This window comes from Hordeum vulgare, chromosome 7H, assembly GCF_904849725.1.
Source record: "Hordeum vulgare subsp. vulgare chromosome 7H, MorexV3_pseudomolecules_assembly, whole genome shotgun sequence".
NCBI classification, from domain to species: Eukaryota; Viridiplantae; Streptophyta; class Magnoliopsida; order Poales; family Poaceae; genus Hordeum; species Hordeum vulgare.
The window spans coordinates 617,922,307-617,947,664 of record NC_058524.1 but is presented as its reverse complement, the minus strand read 5'-3'; the positions used below and the strand labels follow the sequence as shown (position 1 = coordinate 617,947,664).

The 25,358-nt window shown below is 44.6% G+C and overlaps 2 protein-coding genes and 1 pseudogene across 2 annotated transcripts; all 3 read right to left on the bottom strand.

Annotated features, from left to right (window-relative positions):
- Window positions 1-5,041: 5,041 nt before the first annotated feature.
- On the bottom strand, window positions 5,042-6,418 carry LOC123410170 (1-aminocyclopropane-1-carboxylate oxidase 1-like). Its single transcript, XM_045103067.1, has 3 exons — window positions 6,218-6,418; window positions 5,898-6,136; window positions 5,042-5,819 (listed from the first exon to the last, which is right to left on the bottom strand). Exons 1-3 carry the CDS (start codon window positions 6,329-6,331, stop codon window positions 5,216-5,218), a joined length of 957 nt encoding a protein of 318 aa, XP_044959002.1. The 5' UTR covers window positions 6,332-6,418; the 3' UTR covers window positions 5,042-5,215.
- Window positions 6,419-18,728: 12,310 nt separating this feature from the next.
- Window positions 18,729-19,604, bottom strand: LOC123409553 (annotated as a pseudogene).
- A 797-nt stretch (window positions 19,605-20,401) lies between these two features.
- Window positions 20,402-22,513, bottom strand: LOC123412908 (aspartic proteinase nepenthesin-2-like). Its single transcript, XM_045105870.1, has one exon. It carries the CDS (start codon window positions 22,496-22,498, stop codon window positions 20,840-20,842), a length of 1,659 nt encoding a protein of 552 aa, XP_044961805.1. The 5' UTR covers window positions 22,499-22,513; the 3' UTR covers window positions 20,402-20,839.
- Between the last annotated feature and the right edge of the window lie 2,845 nt (window positions 22,514-25,358).

The window sequence follows — 25,358 nt, the reverse complement described above, 5'->3', positions numbered from 1 at the left end:
CTTTAACAGGATCACTAGACATGGCTGAAAGTTTGGAGGCAGTATCAACTAGAGTAGAGATGAATTCACGCTGTAACATACCAACTCTGTCAAGAAGATCCAATGCATACTTCTCCTGTGAGAGGAACAGGCTGTCCTTGCTGCGTGTGACAGAGATGCCCAGAAAGTAATGAAGATCACCCATATCTTCCATACTAAACTCGGTACGAAGAGAGGCAATCAAACTATGCAACAATGTCGAGGAAGACGCGATCAGGATAATGTCATCCACATAGAGCAGGAGATAGGCCATGTTAGCGCCACACTGATAGACGAATAACGAGTTGTCGAACTTGGCTCCAATAAAACCAACTGATGCAATGAACGAGGCAAACCGTTGAAACCATGCTCGAGGCGCCTGCTTCAAACCATAGAGTGATTTGTTGAGATGACAGACCTTATCAGGGAAGTTAGGATCGGTAAACCAAGAAGCCTGGCGAGCATAAACAATGTCGATGAGAGTGCCATTGAGGAATGCATTCTTGACGTCAAGCTGATGAATCGGCCAGTGACTAGAGAGCGCAAGAGAGAGCACTGTGTGAATAGTGGCTGGCTTGATGACATGGCTGAAGGTTTCATCAAAATCAATACCTTCACGATGTGTAAATCCACAGAGTACCCACGAGCTTTGTATCGTTCCAAAGAACCATCAGACATCATGTTGTGACGGAAGATCCACCTGCCAATAACAATGTTAGCATTGCGAGGCGGATCAACGAGGTCACAAGTGTTGTTGGAGAAAAGAGCAACATACTCCTCAACCATGGCGGAATGCCAGTTTGAATCCTTGAGAGCACCACGATAGGTCTTCGGTATTGGAGATAAACCTTCAACATGAAGATCAAAAATTGCCTTGGGCTTCACAATTCCCCGTTTAGCACGAGTGGTCATGGTGTGAGATGGTGGCGGTGGCGGGTTCCGCTGATGAGTCGACGGCGGGACCGCGACAGCAGCCATTGGCGTGGCCTTAGACCGTGTCGCGGGAGCAGCCGCTGGTGTGGCTGTAGACGGTGTCGGATCGCGTTTCCTTTCGTTGGAAAGGATATGGACGGACGAAATGAACCATCATGTTGGAGTTGCTCCAATGGAAGAGGTCAGACGACTAAACAAAATGCAGACGTTCTTCTTGCCAGATTGCACTGAAAAAGCTACTCCCAAACACTCCCGAGGTCCATTTCCATAGGCTAAGAAATCCAGATCAAAATGGGTAACCATTGCAGCCTCGGACATACTATAATACATAGATCTGCCCAGCAAACAAATTGCAGCACAAACACCATTGCAGCCTCGGACATACTATAATACATAGATCTGCCCAGCAAACAAATTGCAGCACAAACATCTATAGCCTCTCCTTTTTCTTGATACAAAGCGTATAAAAAAGAAGGACCTGACTATAGAGCGGCGTCGCACCCGGTCGTTGCCGTGCTGCGGCTCTTATACTAATATGCATGCATGTCGCTATCGCGCGCTGTTAAAAAGGCAGATTCAACTCACCAGATGCAGCGCCTCACATGCACATGCACCTAAAAATAGAAGTAAAGATTCTCTTCAATGCTTAAAATTCAAAAAAATTTATCTTTAAAACCGTTAATTCAATCGATGATCTGTTTTCGTCATTGGCTTTGTGGCGACAAGATCTTTGAAAGTATATCCCATGTCGACATGTTTCAAAAAACTTTTTTTCTTCCGTAATTGCCACATTGTTCCATTCACTAGTTATATTATTAACCACTTACTTGCCTAATAAAAATAACTTAATTGCCATATTTTTTGATGTCGTTTCGTGTAAAGATTGTCGATGCTTATAACTGGAGTCTCCCAAAATGTTTTGATGTGCTTGTCATTTTTATTCTATTAAGTTGTCGTGTGGTCTCATAAAGCTTGTACGTGTTTATAAAAACACAGTTGCCACATGTATTTTTTATGTTTGTCATTTTAATCCTACCTCGTTATCATATTGTCTCATACAACTTGTCAGTCATTGTAAATATGACAAGTTGGTATATTTTAAATTGGCAAACACAACCAATGACATGGTTTTATATCATGTATAATGAAATCTATTACAAGGCTTTTGTACGAAACAACATTAAAAAGTGACAATCAAGTTATTTTTTTGAGGCAAGTAAGTGGTTAATAAGAGCATCTCCAACAACAGCGCAAAACAAGCGCCGCGCCCAAAAATATGCCTTTTTAGCGCGCGTGCGACGCGGCGGGATGCTCCAGTGGGTGCGCAAAAACCGCGCGCGCGCTAAAACAAGTTGGGCGCGCTGTCCATCGCCTTATCCCGCGCTGGTAATTTGGAGCGCTCACTTCCGCGCGCGGCAGACTCGAGCGCGCGCGCGAACTCTCTCTCTTTCTTCCTCCTTCGCACCACGCACGCCGGCGCCAGCGCCCCTGCCACCATGGACGCGTAGACCGGCACCCCGCTCACCCCGCTGTACAGCCGCGAGCCCCCCGCCGCCGCCGTCGTCGCCGAAAACCCTAACGCGGTGAGCGTTGGCGCAGCCACCGCCGGAGCTCCGCCGACCGTCAGCCTCGCGCGCAGCCTCTTCTTGCCGCCGCGGATGACCACGCCGACGGCTGGCATCGCGCCGACGCCGTCCCGTGCCGCCGCCGCACCGTCGAAGCTCCCCAATGCGGCGGGGTCGAAGAAAGGAAAAACATCCGCGAAGAAGAAGGCGGCGGACGGTTCCGGGAGCTCGAAGGCGAAGAAGAAGCTTGCAGGGCGGCGGACCGGCGCGACGTCTACCGAAGCGCCGGCGAGCTCACTCTTGAGCCGGCGGCCGACGCGCACTACGTGTTCGACGAAATGCCCCCAAGGTGAAAAAAATTCCAACTTTTATTTTCTTGTTATTTTTTCAATGCATCATCATATAATTAGCTTATATTTGCATTCTTCGAAAAGCTTTGTAGTCTCAACGATGATGCATACATGTCAACTATGGGTGTTGGGTCCAACAATTCGCATTGGTCTCAAACCAATGACATCCATTTGGACGACCATGAGTTTGAGGTGGACGAGGAGGGTGAGGGCATTGTCGAGGCGCCGAAAGTAAGAGCGGGCAATTACACCACCAATGATGACAAATTACTATGCAATACTTGGTTGCAAGTGTCGAGGGATCCATCCATTGGAGGTGATCGAAGTAGAGATGCTTACTGGGGGCGAATGAAAGAATCCTTTGATGCTCAGAACGTGAGTGGAATTGACCGCTCCGAGAGATCACTTCGGTCCTGATGGTCGACAATCAACTCGGATTGTCAAAAGTGGGCGGCCGCACAAAAGGCAGTTGACAAGCTTAACCCAAGTGGCACAAATGAGGATGATAGAGTAAGTGGCATCTCATACATGTTCATCATACTTGTTTTTGGTGTCCGAAGTGCTAACTTGTTTTGTTTTTCTTGTAGTACAACATTGCAGAAAACTTGTTCAAAGAAGAGACGAGGACAACCAAGAAGGGAGAGATCAAGAAAGGAAAGATATTTACCTTGCCTCATTGCTATGAAGTGTTGAAGGATGATGAGAAATGGAAGAAGCGTGAAGATTTGGATGATTTGCATTTGAGCAACAAACGCAAGCGAACAACTGAGTTGAATGATGATGAGGAGGATGATGCATCAAGTGATGACGGCAAGAGAAGCCCCACACCCAACTCGGTTTCATACTCGAAACCAAAACGACCGGATGGGTGCAAGAAGGACAAAACCGAAAAGAAGAAGAGGAAAGGAGATGATGAGCTCACAAATGCTATGGAAGCTATTGTGAAGGCAAGAAAAGAAGCCAACGAGGTGAGGAAAATGGCAAGGAACCAAGATGCCGCGGCCGAGGAGAGGAGGGTGGCCGCCGAGGAGAGGAAAGTGGCATTGGAGGAGAGGCAGGTGGGCATGGAGGAGCGAGCTAAGTTGTTGGAATGGGAGAAGCACTTGTTCTTCTTGGACACATCTTTGTTCAATGATGCGCAAAAGGAATATGTCAACCTTGCCCGTGAAGAAGTCTTGATCCAAAAAAGAGCCATGATCCGCGGCATGGGTGGCGGTGGTCTCGGCGGCATGGGTGGCGGTGGCCTTGGCGCCATGGGTGGCGGTGGCCTCGATGCCATGGGAGGCATGGGTGGCGGTGGCCTTGGCGGCATGGGTGGCGGTGGTCTCGGCGCCATGGGAGGCATGGGTGGCTTTGGAGCCATGGGATGCATGGATGCACCTTCGGCCGCCATGGGAGGCATGGGTGGCTTTGGAGCACCCTCCGACGCTATGGTCGCCATGGGAGGCATGAGTTTTGCTTCTCTCATGGGAGGCATGGGTGCACCTCCGGCCGCCATGGGAGGCATGGGTGCACCTCCGGCCATGGATGGAAGGTCTTTGGATGTGTCTCCTCACACACATTCCCATGAAGATGCCGTTGAAGATCTTGCCAACACCGTCGGAGCTTCACGTGATGCGGTGCGTGATGAGGTTAGGGAGGAAGATTCATCTACGGAGGCGGAAGAATCGTCTTCGGAAGATGAGGACGAAGACGAGGAAGATGATGATTGATGTGTCTTTCATTTATATGTCTTGAACTTTAGTTTGCATTTCGAACTTGGTTGGATGAACTTGTGGGCATGAACTTATATGCATCAACTTGTTTGTGTCAAATTCACATGTTCATTGCACTTTTGCGCGTTGCTGGTGCGGCGCGCGCGCTGCATTTTAACGCTGCTGCTGGAGCCAGCGCTGCGCGACGCGCCAAACCAGCCGAAGCGCGCGCGGCAAATAAATTTTTTGGGCGCGGCGCGAAGCGCGGCTGTTGGAGATGCTCTAATACGGCAAGTGGGTCAAAAAATATGACAAGTATAAACGGAAAAAAATAGTTGACGAAACATATCGATATGGGATCTAGTTTCGAAGAACTCGTCGTGAGAAAGCCAATGATAAAAACGGACCATCGATTGAATTAACGGTTTTATAGAAAAAACTTTTTAAATTTCAAACATCAAAAGAAATCGTACGTTGTCTGTAGCATGCAAAACTCTTTTCCTCCTTAATCTAACGGTCATACGTGAAATGCTTAGATTAGACAGGTTGGTTTGTTGCGTGTGTACGCTGCCCATTAGATTTTCCGAAAAAAGAAACAAATCTCACAACTACAATCGACCCAACTCCGCACACAACGCGCACACTGCACACCCAGTCAATCGGGCAGAATCCGTGAGCCGAACAGCTCCTTGACGGCCTGCAACCTCGCCGCCTTGTCGGCAAACTTGGTGCCCTGGTAGTAGTCCAGGTAGTCGCCGAACCTGTACGGCCCGGGGTACACCTGCGCCGCCGGCTGCCTCGCCGTGGGCGCCGGCGCCACGACGGCTTCCGCCCCGGGGTTGTAGAACGTCGCCACCGACAGCCGCCGCCCCTCCGCGACGGCGGCGACGCGGTGCAGCACGCTCCTGTAGGCGCCGCCGCTCATCACCTCCAGCTGGTCCCCGAGGTTGACGAAGATTCTGCTGCCCTTGGTGGGGCCCACGGGGACCCACTCCCGGTCGCCCCTGAAGAACTCCAGCCCGCCGACCACGTCGTCCTGCAGGAGCAGGATGATGCCGCCGGCGTCGGTGTGGGCGCGGAGGCCCCACAGGAGGTCCGGCCGCGGGCAGGCCGGGTACATGGCGAACTTGGTCCCGACGAACGGCGGCGCGAAGGTGTCTTTGACGCGGCCGCCGTCCAGGCCCAGGTTCAGGCTCATGCACTCGGCCAGCCGCTCTGCGAGCGACACCATCTGTCCGATGTACACGTCGAGCATCTCTCTGAGCACCATGACACGAACGTGAGCAAGATAGAAAGTGTGAGTGATGAGCATGGGGTGGAAGAAGAAGAAGACTGACCGTGTGGCCGGCGGGATCTCCGGGAAGTCGGCGACGTTGTTGGCGGGACGGTGCCGGATGAAGTAGGCGGTCTCCCAGTCTACCTCACCGGAGACGGCTTTGGATTCCTCCGCCGGCAGCAGCAGGTCTTTGGCGAGGTCCGAGGCGTAGAACCTATCCTTGAGATGCTCGTCGTAGTGGGCATACACGAAGCGCTTCACCTCCTCCATCAGCGCGGCGTCGACGCCATGGCTGTCCACCTGCATGCGCCGTAGTACGCGGCTGTTAATTCATTACCTTGTAGCCGCAACGAACACACGTACGTGTGGCCGCTCACGTACCCAGAAGAAGCCCCAGTCCTTGCAGGCTTCGTGGAGCCGCGCCATGGTTTGCGACCGCTGGGAGGCGTCGCCGTCGAGCCCCTGGAGGTCGATGACCGGGATCTCCATGTCCATCTCCTGGTACCGATCGCTTGCTCTGTGCTGCTAGATGGAAGCGCTAATTAAGGTGGTGCATGTGGAGAAGCATTGCAATGGAAGCTTCTATTTATACCGGACAAGGTACATCTGAATCCACCCCGCCGGAGGGTTGCTTCCAGTGTGATCCCTGCAGAGTAAAAGGTACGCACAAGTGGACGGCGCCAAGTTGCTCTGCCGGCACCACTAGTTGGAAGATGTTGCCTGCTGCTGCCCGCGGTTTTAGTTGCTTGGTTTGGGATGTGGACATGTGGTTTCCGCATGCTTCAACTGTGGAGAATCCAATTTTCTTCCACTCCAAATCTAGTACAGTATGTAGTGCGGTCAAAAGGCGAGGGCCAACCACTCCAAATAGCGGTTTTTTTTTCCTTTGAAAAGAAGGTTCAAACCCTCGCCTCTTCATCCAAGGATTCACGCAACCAATTCGTAAATTCAATAGGGGAAAAGTAGTGCTTCAGCCGGCGGATCGCACGCGGGCGTCCGCCGTCTCGTCCGTGCGAGGCGTGTTTTATTTGAATTTATGTAGTTTTTCATTCTGTAACTTAACGTTTGTTGCAGATTGCGTACTGCAACACGTCTTATGTTGCAGGATCTGAAATCTAAATTCCTTGAAGGCAGGCGCCTTTCGTTCGTGCAACGCTTGTCTTATGTACGCTCACCTAGCTTGTACTTGTACAACTTAGCGCTTGTTGAAAATTTCTGCAACACGATACTTGTTGCAAAAAATATTCTATAACAAATTCTATTACAAAAAATATACGGACGTTTTCGTAACATGCTCTTTTGTTGCAAAAAAATTGAACGTAATCTATGTTGCAAAAGACTCGTCAGTCATTTTTTAACCTGTCAGTCGGACTACGTAGCAGCGTGCTTGTTTCCGCAACTGGAGCGTTGTTTCAAGATTTTGTGTGGTGGACGGAGGCGACCGAGCTGGTGATCGGACGGTACACGCGTATGCATCGGACAGCTAAAAGGACGGTGGATTGTTACTACAAATTCACCGATGGATGTCTAGCAGTCCCCATTCAATAGAGTCTGAAAAAAATATGTTTATGGATTAATTCAAAGTCGTCTTTATGACAATGTTTGTGGCTGCAGCTACAAGTTTCATGATGTGTCCTGAACTCGCACCAACACACACCATCTAAACTGGTGGCCTCATCAACCCGCTCTACGGTGTGCCGAGACCATCAACAAGTTTAACAAACCTTCAACGTGCACCGGGTGCGCATGCTCTAAAATTCGCCTTCTCCATCTTCTGTCGTCCCAACATGAGATCAACGTATTGATCTTATCAGGCCCAACTGCCATCTACGCTAGAGAGCGCCACCATCCTGCACGCACTCATCATCGCGCGTCCATCGCCGAGACTTCACTGCGAAATGCCGTTGATACCCACCATCGTCGATATGGTAGATGCAATACCTCTCCACATGTTGGCCTTTCTAGTCACCACCTGATCCAAAAGGATGCTCTCGGGAGGGAAATCGACACTGAAGTTGTCGTCATCATCCGTGTCGGAAGACCCAGATATAGGGTTTCACCCAGAGCAGCCGGAACGAGGTAACGACGATTCGAAGGACGATGCCTTCGACAAGCAAACAACGCCAAAGACGCCACTACCGTCACCATGACCGAAATCGACGCCGTTTTCACCCCTAGTCGTGTCACTCTTAAGCAGCAGTTGGCTGGATCCCTGCGGAGCCACACCTTGGAGGCGCACGCAACCACGAGAATGTCGGTGCGACCTCCAACCAGTGGCGTAGCCAGGGATGGACAGGGTGGTCCATGGACCACCCTGAAATTCCACCATAGCCAATATATGGAATAGAAAAAAGATATATATATATTTTTTTATAATGCATAAAATTACAAGAAATTTTTAGTATTGGACCGCTACGCCACTGCCTCCAACATCCCTTTCTTGCCCCTCTACAGGTTGTCGACAAGCCACGGGAGGGAAACACATCCAGAGAACACCGCCACCAACCTTCACCGGAGACGCACACATGAGCTCCTGACAGGCCATGAAGGCAATGGCCACCAACGCACAACCAGGGGACACCGCCATGGCCGCCGCACGCGATCTCCCTGCCGGCACCATTCATAAGAAAAAAAATTACAGGTCATAAGAAAAAAAATTACATTTTTGTGTATGATGTGTACTATATTTTTACATTCATAATATTATGTAACACAAAATATTTTTACGTCTGGTATATATTTTCTTTCATTTCCTATTACTTATGTCGTAGCACAAAACTTATTGGATGTAAAAATACGGTGCAACAATGTTAAAATATAAGGGCCATGAAGAATAATCTTTCTTTATCCTGGGTAGCTAATAGCGTGACCCTGATTCTTCATGTTCATTCTACCCTAAGCGGGTTATCACCCATGCGCCTATAGTGAGAGCAAGAAGGCCAGGAACCAAGAAGAGAAGACTCGCACCAGCGGCAGCTACACACGCCGTCTCACCGACATAAGGCCGCGACGCATTAAGAGCAAATACAATAGTAGGCTTGTAACCCATCTACATGTCAATTTTGTCTACGTAAAAAAGGAAGGCTTTCGTGCAAGAGCTTAGCTATATACATATTTCTAGGCAAATTTAACAAATAAATAAAAGATAAAGAGAAGATGAAAAGAAGGTACTACTCTTAGAGCATCCACAATCGTACTAGGCGAATCTGCCCTCCTATACGTCCGCGGACGCGCCTGGGCACGCCCGCGGACACATCCGGATGGCTCCTTATATTTCACTTTCTGCATTCACATATCTCATATTCGAACTCTTAAATCCATGCAAAATCATGTCATTGATCACGCAAACCAGTGTCATACGTAAATAAATAACAAATGTTGGTACCAAACATATGTAGTGTTTACATCAAATTTATTTAAAGTGCACAATCAATCATCTGATTTTTAATTTCCATTGTGGATCCACATATGCTCCACTAGATCATTGAGTAGTTGTGCGTGCACCTGATGATCTCGGAGATTTTGATGCATCTGTAGAAAGTTCATAAGGAGAACTCCATCTTAATCTTTCGGGATTTCTATTTGCTCTTCAGGTGCTTTAAAATCATTGATTTCAGCTACACCATCACCTTCATCCTCGACGATAATATTGTGCAAAATAACACAACATGTCATGAGCGACCACAAAGTTTTTGTTTCCCACTTTATTGCAGAGAAAGAGAGTTGACTCCATCAATTCCTTGTGAGGTTAAAGTAGTCATCGTGTGCCTTCACTGCGTCCACGATGCGCAAAAGCAATGAAATATCTCATGCTAATGCTAAATCAATGAAAGGTGTAAGTGCTACATAGGCAATACGTACAAAAATGCATCTATAACTAAATATCACGTTCATAGGCCACGAACCGTTTGCGCATCCTCTAAACATTAAGTTTAAACACAGGGAACTGCTTATAGCGTGATGACATATTGTTATGTTTGGGGGACTATGAATGCTTTACTATACCATAACCCTTAGTGAAAACAATTCAATACAAGCCATTTTGTCACTTTTGTAAGTACTTGCAAGATTAGACCCGACTAATGCCCACCTCTTCCACTATTAGCATGCATAAATCTACACCTATAGATCAAAGAAATTAGCATGCATAACTCAAAACCTAAAGAGATAAATTATCACACGATTAACATCAGCGTGATCTATATATTAGGTAAACCATATTAATGGGGTGCGCAACTCACATGGATATTTTATTGAACATATAAAACGTCAAGGTCGAGAGATTACAACGGATCCCGTGATATCGATGCCGGTGAAGTGGGAGTCTTGTTGGTCTTACCGGTGAGGAACAGGTAATTGGCAATCCTAGCGAGCTGCTCCCAAATCTCACAAATGTATGTCTGTGGTTTACCGACCACCACGTCACCCTGATCGCTAGGCGAAGAGCTTGTGGATCGCCGGCTCAAGGGCACACAACAACAACTCATTCCTCGTGACAGTTGGCTCCATCTGATCCAATGACTTTTGGATGGCGATAAGCGTTTGCGGCGATGCCGCTCTCCACTTGAGCCGCCTCCGTCATCTACTTTTGTAGATCGAGTCCCTTGGTGATTTCTTGAGGCTATGAGTACGCGCACCCTCGAGTCCTCACGAGAGGGGGCCTTGGGAAAAAGGTGGTTGTTGACATCGAATGATATGGTCCTTGTTATTATAGTGGATACATCTCATGATTTAGGTTCACAAACTTAATAACACAAGGTAGGAGGAAGAAATTCGAGGATTCGGGCATGAGAGCTGGTGGGAGGGAGGAGAGATACACTCCAGCCGGCGGTCGAGTTAAGGTCCTGTTTGGTTCATAAGTCCTAGGACTTTTTTTAGTCCCAACTTATAAGTCCTAAGTCCCTAAAAAGTTCATACCTGTTTGGTTTCTAGGACTTAACATGGACTAAAAGACCATATTACAACTATAAGTCCCTATAAGACTCTCAAGAAGAGTCTTATTTCATAAGTCTCAAATGCCCACTTTAAGTTCCTATAAATCCCTCATATTTGGTTTAGACGAGACTTAAAGGGACTTATAAGTTTTAAGTCCCTAATAAGTTCAACCAAACACCCCCTAAGTCTCGGTTCCTCGATGCCCACCAACTCCTTCAACATCCAGCCTAAACATGCCAGCATCTCCCTTCACTGGGCCCAGTCAAGGCCGTGGTAGCACTCGTTAGGCTTCACCTCACGTGTTCGCCTCCTCCTAACAGGTCTTGATCTTTCTCAGTGGTCATTCTTGTGACAGCTTGAGGATGGGGAGAGCGCAACCATCGTTTTGTAGGGATGGGGTGAAGGAGATGGCTGTGCATTACGAATAGTAGGGATTGGAGCCGCACAAGAGATCGGTTGTTGGGGTTCGGACGTACATTTTGCTCCTGATACGCCAGGCCGGGCCGGGCCGGGCTTAAATCAGGTTGTAAGAAGAAACCCAAACCTGGCCAAAATGTTTTTGAAGCCCGAGCCCGGACATGTTTTTAGGGTTGGTTGGCCAAGTCAGGTCGCAAGAGCTATGTCTTGCACTTAGCGAGACGTATGGGTTTCTCACTGAACCAGCAGGGAGCTCATGTGGGATTGAATCTAGGACCATCGAATTCTGGTTGCTTTGTCACGCTAATAGCCACTGAGCCACCATCGAATTCGAGTCAGATAACTTGCGCACAACCTGCTAGAACTAAAAGAGCTGCTTTTACACTGGTTTTCTGCTTTTATTTATTTTCTTCTGTTTCATTCGGGGTTTTTTTCTTTTCCTTTTTTTCTTTTTTTTTTCTCTCCTTTTTTGTTTTATCATATGTTTCTTCAGTTTTCTTTCTCATTTTTTTGGTTTATTTCGTTCTTTTGGTTTTTCATTCTTCATTTCTTGTCTACGTCAACAATATTTTCCTAATACACATTTAACACTTTCCCTATACAAATTTAACATGTTTTATAACATATTCAATATTTATTCTATATGCATTTTTTAACATTTTCCAATGCTTGATGAACATATTTTGAATGCATAGTCAACATTCTTCTTATAAAACTTTAAACTTTTTTGGATGCATGACTAAGATTGTCAAACGTAAGATTAAAGAAATCTAGTACATTGTCATTTTTTTGTGTACATTTAAAAATAAATAAATGATTTATCAATTTTTTTCTAGTGCAAGTGTAACATTTTTTGGATGGATGGTTAACATTTTTCCTACTCATCATTTAACATTTTTCCAAATGCTTAATTAACATTTTTGAAATCTTGTTCAATATTTTTTTCAAATGCTTGATTAATCTTTTTACAAACAATGATGAAAAATGCATTATTTTTAATACCTGGTCAACATAAGTTTTTAGGACCCTGATAAGTGCCGCATATGTGGCACAAACAAATCGCAACTCCGAATGTTTTTTATGACAAGCTTAGTGACATGAGTATGGTAACTGTAGTTGTCAAGTATGACAACTTTTTTTTCGGATGACAAGTTTCAGCTTTTGTTGGGTTTGTTTTTTCTTTTCGGATGACAATTTTAGTTGTAAGAAACGCTAGGGTTGTTGTGCTCCGTATCATACATGTGACACTTATCATTTGGTTTTTAAATACATGATTCAACATTTTTGTATACACATTCAATATTTTCAAACGCATGGTTAATAATTAATAATAGGTATATTTGTGTAATACATATGCTTAGAATGTTTGGAAGTGTAAACAAAAGTAATAAACTGAATCAAAAAAGAAAGAAAAAACTGAAAAAAAACATAAAAAACAAGGCAGTGTACTATCGGGAACTGTGATGATGGTGTTAGAGTAGGCGAGAGAGAGAAGCGATTGGAATGAACTGAATCTCTTTATTGATGACACACAAGGCTATATATACAAAGTGAGGGGACGCGTTGAAGAGACACGACCCTTACAAAGGACGCCACAAAGGCGGTTGTTAAGCATGGATTATTAGGATTATAATTAATCCTTAACACTCCCCCTAATCTATGCTTATCTTCGGTTATATGCACCATCTTGATAAAGACTCCTTTAGTATGTTTGCCTTGAGATTGTTCATCATCTTTATATTGAGAAATACTCCTCCAAAAACCTGTGGGAAAAATATGAGGAAAATAATGTAGATACGTTGTTGAAACTCCTTTAAACCCAATGAGAAAAATAAGGAGAAAATGATGCAACATATAATGATTATTGTCCCTTGATAACTAATATGAGAAAAACCTTTGAAGAAGGAGAAAACTCATTGATAAGTTTAGAGAACAATTAATATGTCTTGAGTACTTCCTTTAAAAACCCAAATAGAGAAAATAGAAAGTATGACATATGATCTTTGAGAAGATATTGCCTCACTAAAAACCACTATGAGAAACCTGAGAGAAAACTCATAAGGGAAAAGAGTGCAATCGTACATGCCATTGAAAACTCCTTTAAAACCCAGTGGGAAAAATATAAGGAGAAAATGATATGGCATATATAGATACTTGTGTTTATATTATCTCATTAAAAACCTTTTATGAGAAACCATTATGAAAAAAACTCATCAAGGGAAAAAGAGTACAATATATGCAATCTGATGATTGTTAATAGGTTATAGTCTGGGAGATTATGCCCCCTGAACTTTGCAAATATGGAGTATGTCTCATACCAATGTCATTGACATGAACATGAGATTGTGTATAATCTGTTGGCTTATCACAATATTTTGTTTGCAAATTATTTCCTCAACTTTCTATAATCCAGAGGATAAGTAATTTCTTAGCAATGTGATTTATGATATTGCTCTTCATATAACCTGTAGGTATTGAGTAACACAAGTGGAAGTATCTTGATAAATCAAGTAATGTGATTCTGATGAATCTCAACCACACGATTTTGAGTGTGGTTAATCATTCTGCCAAGCCATACATATTTTTTAAAGCAATTATGTCAGAATGATAACTGGAAATAACCATTAAAATCCTTTTATATGACTTCCATGTGAAGGCTATTCCAACAAATTCAGTCATTTATATGGCGTCGTTGGGATCAAATAAAGAGCCAATATCATTACATCATATCATGGTCATATTTTCTATTTCCTCATGGAAATATTCAAGATTCACTGTAATCTTCATATATGAGATGATAGTACTTATATCAACCATATACCTTTTGTTTGGGGTTGCACTCCGAATAAGATAGCAAATATAGTGTCAGGCCTGACGCAGTTTGCAAGTATATGAGTGCTTTGACATTAGTGAGATATAGAACTTTAGGTCCTGATATCATTTCATTATCACCCCTAGGTATGGATGGATTTGTATCCTATTGGGGTTGTATGACCATACATATCATTTGTTGATATGATATATCCAAACAGAACTTCTCGTATATGTTTTGGATATATGTAGAATGATATGTATTCTTGAGAGAATGCTCAAGTTGTAAACTTGAGCTAATTTTGGTTGAAACCAAATTTTCCGTCTTGAGATGATTTTGTGTATGTTTAGGTCTTGTAGAGACATTGATGATGAAATCATCATATACACTCAGGTGATGTAAGGAAATAAAATTTTGGTATTCCTTTATTAACACATAAAAAATCATCATCCTTTGAGTAATCCTCTAAAGAAGGAACTCGTCTAGTTGGTAGTACCATATGATTCACGACTATTTCTAGTCATAGAGTGACTTATGAAGTTTTACACAATACATGTTGCGATTTGTTTTTGGATTCGGAAATGAAGCTCTTCAGGGACTTTAATATAGATTTTTGAAATGAGTGACTCATATGAGTATGTAGTCATTGCATCCATTAACTGCATGGATAATATTATTTGTATTGCCAATGGTATTTATTATCGAAACATAATTCCACTCATACCAAGAAGGTATGTTACATCGTAATCGATGTCGGGTCTCTGCGTGAACCCTTTTGCTACAAGCCTCGCTTTCTCACCACCTCATTGACTTTGTCTATGAACGAGAAGTTTTTAGTATTCCATACGGAAGATACTTATGAGGATTAGGTATTACTGTGGTAAATACCACTCTTTGATGAGCGAGTGCTATTCTTCATTACTTGCTTTCTTTTATGTGAACCAATATGAGTACAAGAGGCACTCTACTATGGATTTTGGTTCAGGGCCCAAAAGGTTTTAGCAATTTGGAGAAGAAATGTCGACAAATGTAGACTTATGTTATATGATTCTGGAGGAATCAATGAAATTTGTGAAAATGTATTTATTCCTTTTAACTCCTTATGATTTCCTACAACAATGGAGTCAAGGTGTTTCTATATCCCGACACCAAAACATTTGTGCACATTTATGTCGGGATTTGGATAATGAGCATCCAGTGAGGTGTCTTTCAACTTGATGTTGAATTACATTTACTGGTTAAGGATTTGATTTCCTCTATTTCCGCGGAAGCATATGCAAGATTAGATCTCGTGTGGTCAGATTTCTCCCCTTCTTGCTCTCATTTCGGAAGAAGAGTGGTTTATTAGGTACCTTCACTTTTTCTGACACTTTACTGTAGGAATATAAAATTGGGTGACACCTTTGTTATCAGTAAATGTATGTGGCAGATTTGCAACGAGTTGCAAATATGTGATTCTAAACTTCTAGTTTAGATTCTTTGAGTACGTGGATATAAGGACTGAATGTGAATAACATTTCTAATTTATTTCTTGGCATTCTTTGTAGTACTTATCTCCCCCTAATGCCAGAAATGTCCTTATTGCTGATGCAATCAGCATACGGGCTATGAATAATTTTGATTGACGAATAAATTGTTATTCCTGACATAGATCCCTAATTTTCTGTGAGAGCCCATTGATGTATGCTAGAGTGGTGATATTGGTATGTAACCGAATTATCGCAGATTGGAAATACTTTGTTGATTTCCACGTAATTACTATAAGGGGAAAGTAGTATGATATGTAGTTGGTATGATTTATATCATACTTACGGTGTGTAATGTCGTATTTGTCTAGCATGAGGCTAGTAAATTACGATTCTATAAGTTTGGTCATATTATTAATTTCATTATCTTTGATAAGATATTGAACTAAACCATTATGTGTATTACATAATATATTATGTATAACCAAAAATTGCTTGTGAAATGAGTTCAACGAAGTTGTCCATTCGAATGGATTTATTCCTTGTTTAGGATAACTTGCTCTTACTTTGAGAATTTGAGAAATTAATTCAATTATATCATTCATGGTTTGTGTGACAAGAGACACACTGGAAATCATTTTATAAATGTTTCCATGAGTACCATGAAGTATCTATATAATTCCATATAATGGTTGAGTAATCCACATATCTTCTGAATGTGTTCAAGGTAGAATGAGTTGCTCATTTAGAATTGTAAGGTGAGAGTGCCTTAAATTAATTTCCCCTATCACACATGTGGTGCACATAAAATCTGATGATTTGGGAAATTTTGCAACTTGTTAAGTTGTGACCAATAGAGTTGTCCATAATTTTCTAATCAACCCCAAACCAGGATTGTAAAGCTTATAACCAAATATTTTGTAAGATCTAGAAAATTATTTTGTACGCAACAAAACTAAGTATGAATTGATTCATACATTCAAAATTTATCAAACATGATGTCCAAGAAATAGGATATTGGACATTATAGTACATGTAGTAGTACAACTATAGGCAAACAATATTTTGGGAATAATCGGGATATTACATGAGGTCTCCCATATTACTGAAAAATGAATTATGCAAACATATCATAGGCGCAAAAGAATTGATCATTCTTTTATTGCACTATATTTTTGGTTCTCCTTCTGATGAAGATTTGAGAACATCATTTACCAGAATAGTTTCTGGTCGTATGTTTGCAAATTTTCAAATACCCCAATGAACTTATTTTCCTTTTAATAAACTCATGGTGTGGTTTGACCATATGTTTGAGGGTTTGGTAATCATATGTACGATATTTATGTAACCACACATTTGACAACCTTAAGAGTTGTCTTTGTGATCATTTGGAAATGATCAATTCCCAACTAAAAGATAACTCTGTCATCGATTGTCTTTAGCCTCCACTTTACTTTGAATTCCTCATGGTTCTATTTTGTGAAGAGTGACTTGCTACTCAATACTAGCAAATATTTGAAATAATGGTATAGCACCCGTTGGGTGAATATGATGATTTTGAGAAATAATATGTTTCTTTACCATGAAAATGGTAATGCCATCATAAGAAGATGTAAAGTGCATCAAGGGCTTTTCAACCCGATCTGCATATGAAAATGTTAGATCATGAGATCTCAACTTCAAGTTAATTTTATAATTACCGAAATTGTAAGTTGCGATAGACTTGAGGCCTTGAAAAATTATTGGGTGATCATTCCAAATGTGCTCATGGCAGCATGTTTCTCTTAAGAGAAATATTCAAGGTTAATAAATATTCATCCATTGTGTACTTAGTTTGATAACCAAGTGAAGTTGGTGACATATAAAATGCATATGTCCATCAATAGAATAGCCATGTGTTACATGAAATGATCATGCATTGTTTAATTTACTTCTTAGAGTAAAATAAAAATATATGGATGAAATGATCTTGTTGAGCACAATCTGTCAAGGTGATGCTTGGTGAACATGGGGTGTAAACCTCCAATATAGTGCATGCGATGAAATCATTGCTAATGTTTTGGGCTTCATTCGTCATAAAAAGTGTGACTTTAGAGTCATGACCAAAAGCATAGACTTTGCAATTTTAACATTGCTTTGTCGCTATGAAAATAACAACCACAATGTGATGTGGGTCTTGCAATAGTGTTTGAGACACTTGCTATAAATTATTGCATCCATCTTGATGGATGGATGACAATATAATTAGAAATAGTGACGTAGGCTCTATTGCCATGCATTTTACGAATGTAGTAGAAGGTAATCACAGGTATATGCAAATATTTTCATAGTTTTCTATGACATGTTCAAGCAAAATGTGCAAGAACAATATTTACTATGAGAGTAAAATATTTTAGTGAACAACAACAATAAATGCTTCGGAGGAGCAAATACTAGTACGTCTGATGCCTTATAGCCATATGTTACCTCTATGGGTAAACTATAGATAATTAATTTACCTACAGTAAATTAAAGACCATCATGGTTGATGTTGTAATGAATTTAGCAAAATTAATGGGTATTTCAAGGAGTTGTCTTGAAACCATTAATGTGAATCTCAAATTGCTAAATATGACATCTTGAAGATAATCTCCAAAATGGAGTAGATCTCGCAACACTAGGGAGTACAATCTGATGAAGTCAGTAGACTCACTCGTAATGCCTTATGTCATGACTTAGTAAAATGTGTGGGAGAGCACTTTGTAAAACAATCATAATGTCGAAACGACAAAATGTAGGCTTTATCAATAGTGGTCATAATCTGCAAAGCAGTAGATCTACACACTACCTTGTGATCCCAAAACATCAATTTGAAAAACAACACTTAGAATTTTGCATATCAATTCTTGCTTGTATCAAGCCAAAGGCTCGATTAAGATGAATTGCTTTTTATTTGTAAATAAATGTATTAATCTCAACATGTAATGAACATGGGGATACATACATTCCGGAATACATCGTACTCAATAGAAATACATTACTATTGTAACGAATAGTAATGATGTTGCAAACTTGATGTTCAAGTGAGAAACTTGAATTGTATAGATCTCAAATTAAATGAGATGATCTTATATCAAGTTGCAAGATAATTCACCATGGTGAATTAATATTTTGCGAGAGAAAATTGATCTCAATCGCAATGAGATTGTTTGCGAGAAAATATATATTTCTCAATCGCAAATCAATGTTGTTGTATGAGAGAACTTAATCTCAATCGCGAAACAATGTTGTTGTATAGAGAATTGCAATAGCAAACACATTTCAACATATACACATTTCTGAAATTTAAAACTCAATAGAAAATGAGTTGAATGAATATCTATACATACATGGTCTAAAGATGACAAGTGCCAATGAATAGCACAAATAATCGGACTATGTGTAACTTATCCTGAGACGTACAGAAATTACTTCGAAGAGATATACACACAAACCTATTATGAAAATAGGTAAAGCCACATGGGCTAAAGTGTATAATCACGAAGAGATAAGGCTCTCTCCTTTCCATGTGCGGTTATGAATCGAATGATTCATTTGGGCTCACGCCGCCGGAACACTGGCTCGCCGGCCAGCGGCCGCATGCTTTGCCGCAGAAGGACGCGTTGATAGGCGATGTCAGGTGCAAAGGCGGACGTGCGCCCTGGGAGCCATCTCGAAACCAAGCTCCTCGTCGGGGCCATGGCTTGGCGCGGGCAGGCGCACACGGGGCCGACCACGGCGTGGCGCGGGCAGGCGCACACGGCCACGGCACAGCCGAGCGCGGCCACGACCGGGCGCGGGCGAGTGAGGCCACGACCTGGCGCAGGCGGCCACGGTGCGGCGCGGCACAAGGAGGCGGCAGGGCGGACGGCCGCAAGGCGCATCGCGACGCGGCGCAGAGGCCGGGGGGACGTGCGCGCGGCCATGGGCTGCTCGGAGCCGGCGCGGCGCAGAGGCCGGGTGGACGTGCGCGCGGCGAGGGGTTACTCGGAGCCGGCGCGGTGGCCGTGCGAAAGCCTTGTCGAGGGCGGCCGACGGGAGGAATCGGCTGTTGGAATGGTGGGCTTGCCACTGCTGCCCGCAGACGTCGATGGCGATGCAAGCCAGGAGAGCACGTGCGTCACATGAAGGATGTCCGTCGCTCCGTACGCCGGTACGACGCCGACGGTCGCAAAACTACCAGGCCGAAGGCCATGGTTTCTGGCGCAACTCGTCCATGCGAGAACGCCGGGAGACTCCATCGCTGTGCACGGATCGGGCGCGCGGTGTGCCGAAGGCGTCCTTGAGAGGCCTCCTCGTCGGTCCCTCCGGCCTTTCTCTCTCAGCGGAGAGCCACGCACTGATAACGTTTTAGAGTAAACGAGAGAGAGAAGCGATTGAAATGAACTGAATCTCTTTATTGATAACACACAAGGCTATATATACAAAGTGAGGGGACGCGTTGAAGAGACGCGACCTTTAAAAGGACGCCACAAAGGCGATTGTTAAGCATGGATTATTAAGATTATAATTAATCCTTAACAGACGACGTCACGAGACATAGGCGCGCCTGCCCAGGCCCGCGTTTAGCTGTAAGACATTCCACGTAATTCCCTCCAGTAGGCAGTGAGAAAATAAAAAAAGGTTAACAAAAAAAATCATAGCTTAATAACAGGTTTGATAAATGTAGCATATAATGATCCTAAAAATAAAATTTGGAGTATCATCTAATGCGCTCGTTTGACTCCTGAAAACTGGTTCGAGTTCGTATGTGGACCGCGTGGTTCCAGCTCCGGATTGTTGCTGTTTTCTTGCCCCTTTCCGGACCACGCAACGCGTTCCTTTGCTTTGAACGTGGAATGCCGACCCTAGAAATAACAAAATGGACCTGTCTCTGTCTGCTGCTCATCCTCATGATGAGGACCACCCAAAAGATACTTTTGCAACACATGATGTATAATTTCAATACCATTATTTACATCTCTGTCCATTTCTAAGGCAATGAGAACTATGACAAAAATGAGATCAAACTAATTCCACACACCACATCAGTAATCTACTCTGAACAGTCCTAGCTAGCTAGTAATCCCATCTGTTGTACATATGAACACAAAACCCAAAAGTTCTTGCAAAAAAAAAAAAGTGTTAGCAGCCATCTGTAGTACGTATGTTGTTTCGTAGGATACGAAAACCTGGTGCCAAAATTTCTACACCCAAATTTCTACGTATGTTGGCCACTTTGTCTGTTCTTCCAATGCAGTTAGCACATCCACCTACCTACCTACGTTTACTACGTGGCGCACAATGGACCGACCAATCAATCGAATCAATCAACCAGTCAAAATGGAATAATGGATGGACGGAGTTGGGTTGGGCCTAGACGTCGGCGCAGCGGCGCGGCGCGAAGCCGAGCCGGTTGTGCTCCAGGTCGTAGAGGACGTGGAAGTTCTGCTGCTGGTAGTTGCCGATGATGGACATGCCGGACCGCGGCGTGCCCAGGACGGCCAGGCACATGATGCCTTCCGGCTCCAGCCGGATGAAGTAGTTCTCCGCCGGGAAGTCCCACGCCGCGCCGTCCGCGAACACCAGCGACAGCTCCGGCACCTCCACCTTCTCGGCCCCGGACACGTTGTAGCACGGGCTCAGCACCGGGAAGCCGGGGATGAGCGGGTAGGATGGGCTCATGCGGTCGATGAAGGCCTGCCGGATCGCCTGGTACGCCGGCTCCGGGAAGTAGCTCAGCGTCGTGCCGGAGTCGATGATGGTGCCGCCGGCGGACAGCGTGTCGGACGGGATGTTCACCGCCTCCCCGCCGACGAGGACGGACTTGAGCTGGAGGTAGTAGAAGGTGTCCGCGTCCGTGGCGGGCGCGAAGGCCGTGTAGTTTAGCTGCGGGTGCGCGAGCAGCGCGTCGTCGTGGCCGAAGATGATCTTGCTCCCGGCCGCGCTGCCGTGCTCCACGAGGCAGTAGGAGAAGGCGTGCCCCCCGTAGACACCGCGCAGCTGGGACGCGAACGAGAGCGGGCCGCGGCCGAGTCCGAGCAGCCCCGCGGCGCCGTGGAACAGGCCGCGGTTCCGGTGGCCGCACCCGAACGCCACGCCGTCCACGCGCCGGGTCCCGGCGGCGCTCGTGAGGTTGACGGTGAAGGCCTCGAGGGCGAGGTCGCCGGTGGTGTTGGACTGGTCGCCGTACCAGTAGTAGTAGGGGCAGGGGTCGCTCCGCGGCCTGCGGCACTCCCTGGGTGCCGACTCGGCCGGCGGGGAGACGAGGCGGCAGCGCTCGTCGCCGCAGGTGACGTTGCGGTAGGAGATGGATGCCGCCGGGTCGAAGATTGGCCCGCTCTGCTCGAAGCAGTCGAGGCAGGGCGCGCACTGCAGCCAGTTGAGGTCGCTGCCGGTGTCCATGATCATCCGGAACCGTCGTGGCGGCGTGCCCAGGTACACGTCCACCAGGTACTCCCCCGAGCCGACCGGCACGCCGGACTCCACCGTGGCCACCACCCGCTCCGAAAGCGCCCTTCTTGGCGCCGAATCCCGCCGGGCCGCGGCAGAGCCGGACAGGGCAGCCCTCCTGTGCATCGTATCGATGCGGACGGCGTCTTTCTCGGCCGAGTCGAGGAAGAAGGAGCCCTTCCCGGTCTCGCCCGCGGCGGCGGACCGGTGGGTCATGTGGAGCTTGAGCGACGGGACCCGGCGCGCGAGCTCCTCCTCCTCGGCGACCAGCTTGCCGTCGCAGCCGGCGTCGGCGACGGCGGCGTTGAACTGCGGGAACTCGATGCCATACGGGGCTGCCGCCGACGCCGACGAGCTGCCGGCGCGCGAGGAGGCGAGCGCGAGGAACAGGGCAAGCAGCAGAGAGCGGTACGCGGTCATAGTTGGTGGAGGCAGGTGATGGAGATGGAGCTGGTGGTGGCGTCGTTGGGAGAATATAAGTAGAGCGCGTGCGGTTTGACCAGAGCAGGGTGGTGATGGATGTTGAGGACGAACGCCATGGCGCCGCGCCGGTGGAACGCACACGTACGAAAATACTTGCATTGCGTGCACGCACGCGTGATGACCTCGGACTGACCTGCCAGGTAGTGCAGTATACAGTAACAGTCTTAATCTCAGTCGACGCTACATTAAGATCCGTGCAAAAAAAATCATTTGTTTCTTCAGCGCATGAGGACTCCGGTATATTGTACTATACAGTACGAGTAGCGAATGAGGTATGCAGATCGTCTAAAAACAGGAGACATGTATAAGGATAAAGAAATCTTTCGGCAGGCAAGAAAGTTTCCTGTCTACTTCGACCTGTTGTTGTTTCTTTCATGGCTTTGGTTCTAGGCTTTTTTTACCTCTCATTGGGATAGTTTTAAGACTGTAATGTTGCTTCCAGATTTGTCCGTGCTCCATTGCGTCCATGTATGATACTCCATCCGTTTTAAAATATAAGACATTTTAAAGATTTCACTAGGAGACTACATACGGAACAAAATGAGTGAATGTACACTCTAAAATATGTCTATATATATCCGTATGTAGTTTATAATGCAATTTTTAAAAGGTCTTATATTTAGGAACGAGGAAGTATTTGGTAGATGCTGGTAATTGTGGGTTGTGTTGCTCATTCTATTTAGACTTTCTATGTATTGCATTCTGGTAGCTGGAGTCCTCTTTTTTGCGGGGAGGTAGCCGGAGTCCTCTTTTTTCTTTCGAGGAGGTAGCTAGAGTCTTCTGACTTCGCTACTTTATTTTCTCCTTGTTTAGTTTCGGTAGTAGTTTGTATTAGGCTTTGAACAAGACACTTTTTTTAATAGAAATCCTGGGGGGAGGGGGGGAAGCTTCTTTTATTCAAGTAAAAAATGAAAGTTCATCTAACATTCATTTCGATCTACGTACATATAAAATAGAACAAACTACAAACTACCCCTTCGTTTCAAAATGTAGGTCGCTGAAAATATGTTCCGACCAGGTGAAAATGAACAAATAGACTTTTATGCCCCCGGTTCAAATTCTGAATCAGCCCGTCTTCTTCTTCAACGTCTTCCACCTCTCCCTCCGCCCCCGCTCTCCACCTTCACCTTCGGGACCGCCCTCCATCTCCACCTATGCCTCTGCGCCCGCCCTTCATCTCCATCTCCACCTTTGCGCCCGCCCTCCATCTCCACCTCTGCCTTTGCGCCCGCCCTTCGACTCTAAGCCCGCCCTTCATCTCCATCTCCACCTTTGCGCCCACCCTCCATCTCCACCTCCGCCACCACCCCCGCCCTCCACCTCCGCATCCACGCCTGCCCTCTACCTTCGCCTCCGCCACCGCCCTCCAACTCCACCTCTGCCCCCGCCTAGGCGCTCTTCCTGGCCCGCGTGTGCCCAGGTGGTGCTCTGTTGTCGCCCACTGGTGGAGGCGAGCTGGTGATAAGAACATTTAAGTCTAATATACTTTCTATGGATAGGCATTTTATAAGCAAACAATCTATCAAGACAAAAAGCTCCTAGTATAAGCAAGTAGGAAGAATAAAGCGCTAACAATTTGAATATCAAGAAAGGTAAGTGAGTAACATAAAAAATTCTATAACCATATTTGCCTCTCTCATAATGATTGCATGTAGGATCATATTCAAATTCAACAATATATCAATCATGATTTTCATTCAAGGAACTACCATGAATCACTTTAGAAATTTCACAATTTTTAGATTAATGATTTTCAAGCAAGACCTCATTAAGATAATCTAGTGCATTCTCACTAGCAATTGTTTCAACATAAACGAGTCTTTTGAGGATATTAGCTACAGGATGAGGATCCATTTATCTTAATATTTGCATTTTACTTTCTGTTTTGCTGTGACAAAGATAAAGATAGCATAGCTAGGCAAGTAAACTAGAGAGCAAAGATGCAAACTAGTGACAAGCAAAGGTAGATATTTTTGTTTTTTTGTTTTTTAAAGACAAACTAAATATACCATCAAATAAAAAGAGGACTAAGTTAAATGAAATTTTGTGTGGAATTACTTAGTAGTTGGCGATGATATTCCCCGGCAACGGCGTCATAAATCCTTACAAATACTTTTGATCTTCGTTGGGTTTTCCGTAAAGAGGAACGGGTTATCGCAGCATAATGTTGGTAAGTATTTCCCTCGGTTATGAAACCAAGGTTTATCGAACCAATAGGAATATGAACCATACCCGTCTTCAGCGGTTGCGCACAAAAGAACTAACAACTTGCACCCAACGCGGGCAAGAGGGTTGTTAATCCTTTTGTTTGTTATTTGCATGCAAGTGAGGTGTGTAGATAATTGTAAATTGCAAAATAAAAAGAAAACAAATAAATGACAACAAGGTATTGAAGGTTTTATCAATATGTTGTGAATAGACTCGGGGGTCATAGCTTTCCCTAATGACATCTCTCATGAAAAATAGCATACAGTGGGTAAACAAATTACTGTTGGACAATTGATAGAAAAGCGGATAGTTATGTGATATTCACGACAATGATCATGTGTATATAGGCATCATGTCCATAAACAAATTGGCCGACTCCTGCCTGCACCTATTACTATTACTCCATTCATCGACCGCTATCCAGCATGCATCTAGAGTATTAAATAAAACAAAGTAATGTTTGGAGAAAGATGACATGATGTAAACAAAGTAAATTCAAGCAATATGAATAAACCCTATAGTTTTATCCCTAGTAGCAGCAACACAAAGACACATCTTGTCCCCTTCTATCACTGAGATATAGAAATTCGTCAGGCTGAACCTACCACAACGCACCTCTCTTACCGAAGAAATAACAATCTAGTTGGCCAAACTATTTTAATAGATCGGAGACAATTACGAAGCTATCATAGTCATGCACACAAGAATCATATAAGATTTAAGAGAAGACTTAAATATTTATCACGAATAA

Excerpts from the sequence above, each read along its gene's own strand:
- LOC123410170 (XM_045103067.1), bottom strand. The coding sequence starts at position 6,331 with ATGGACATGGAGATCCCGGTCATCGACCTCCAGGGGCTCGACGGCGAC. Across the intron at positions 6,137-6,217 it reads AGGACTGGGGCTTCTTCTGG|GTGGACAGCCATGGCGTCGA; the intron begins GTACGTGAGCGG and ends CGGCGCATGCAG. Across the intron at positions 5,820-5,897 it reads GAGATCCCGCCGGCCACACG|AGAGATGCTCGACGTGTACA; the intron begins GTCAGTCTTCTT and ends CATGGTGCTCAG.
- LOC123412908 (XM_045105870.1), bottom strand. The coding sequence starts at position 22,498 with ATGCAAGTATTTTCGTACGTGTGCGTTCCACCGGCGCGGCGCCATGGC.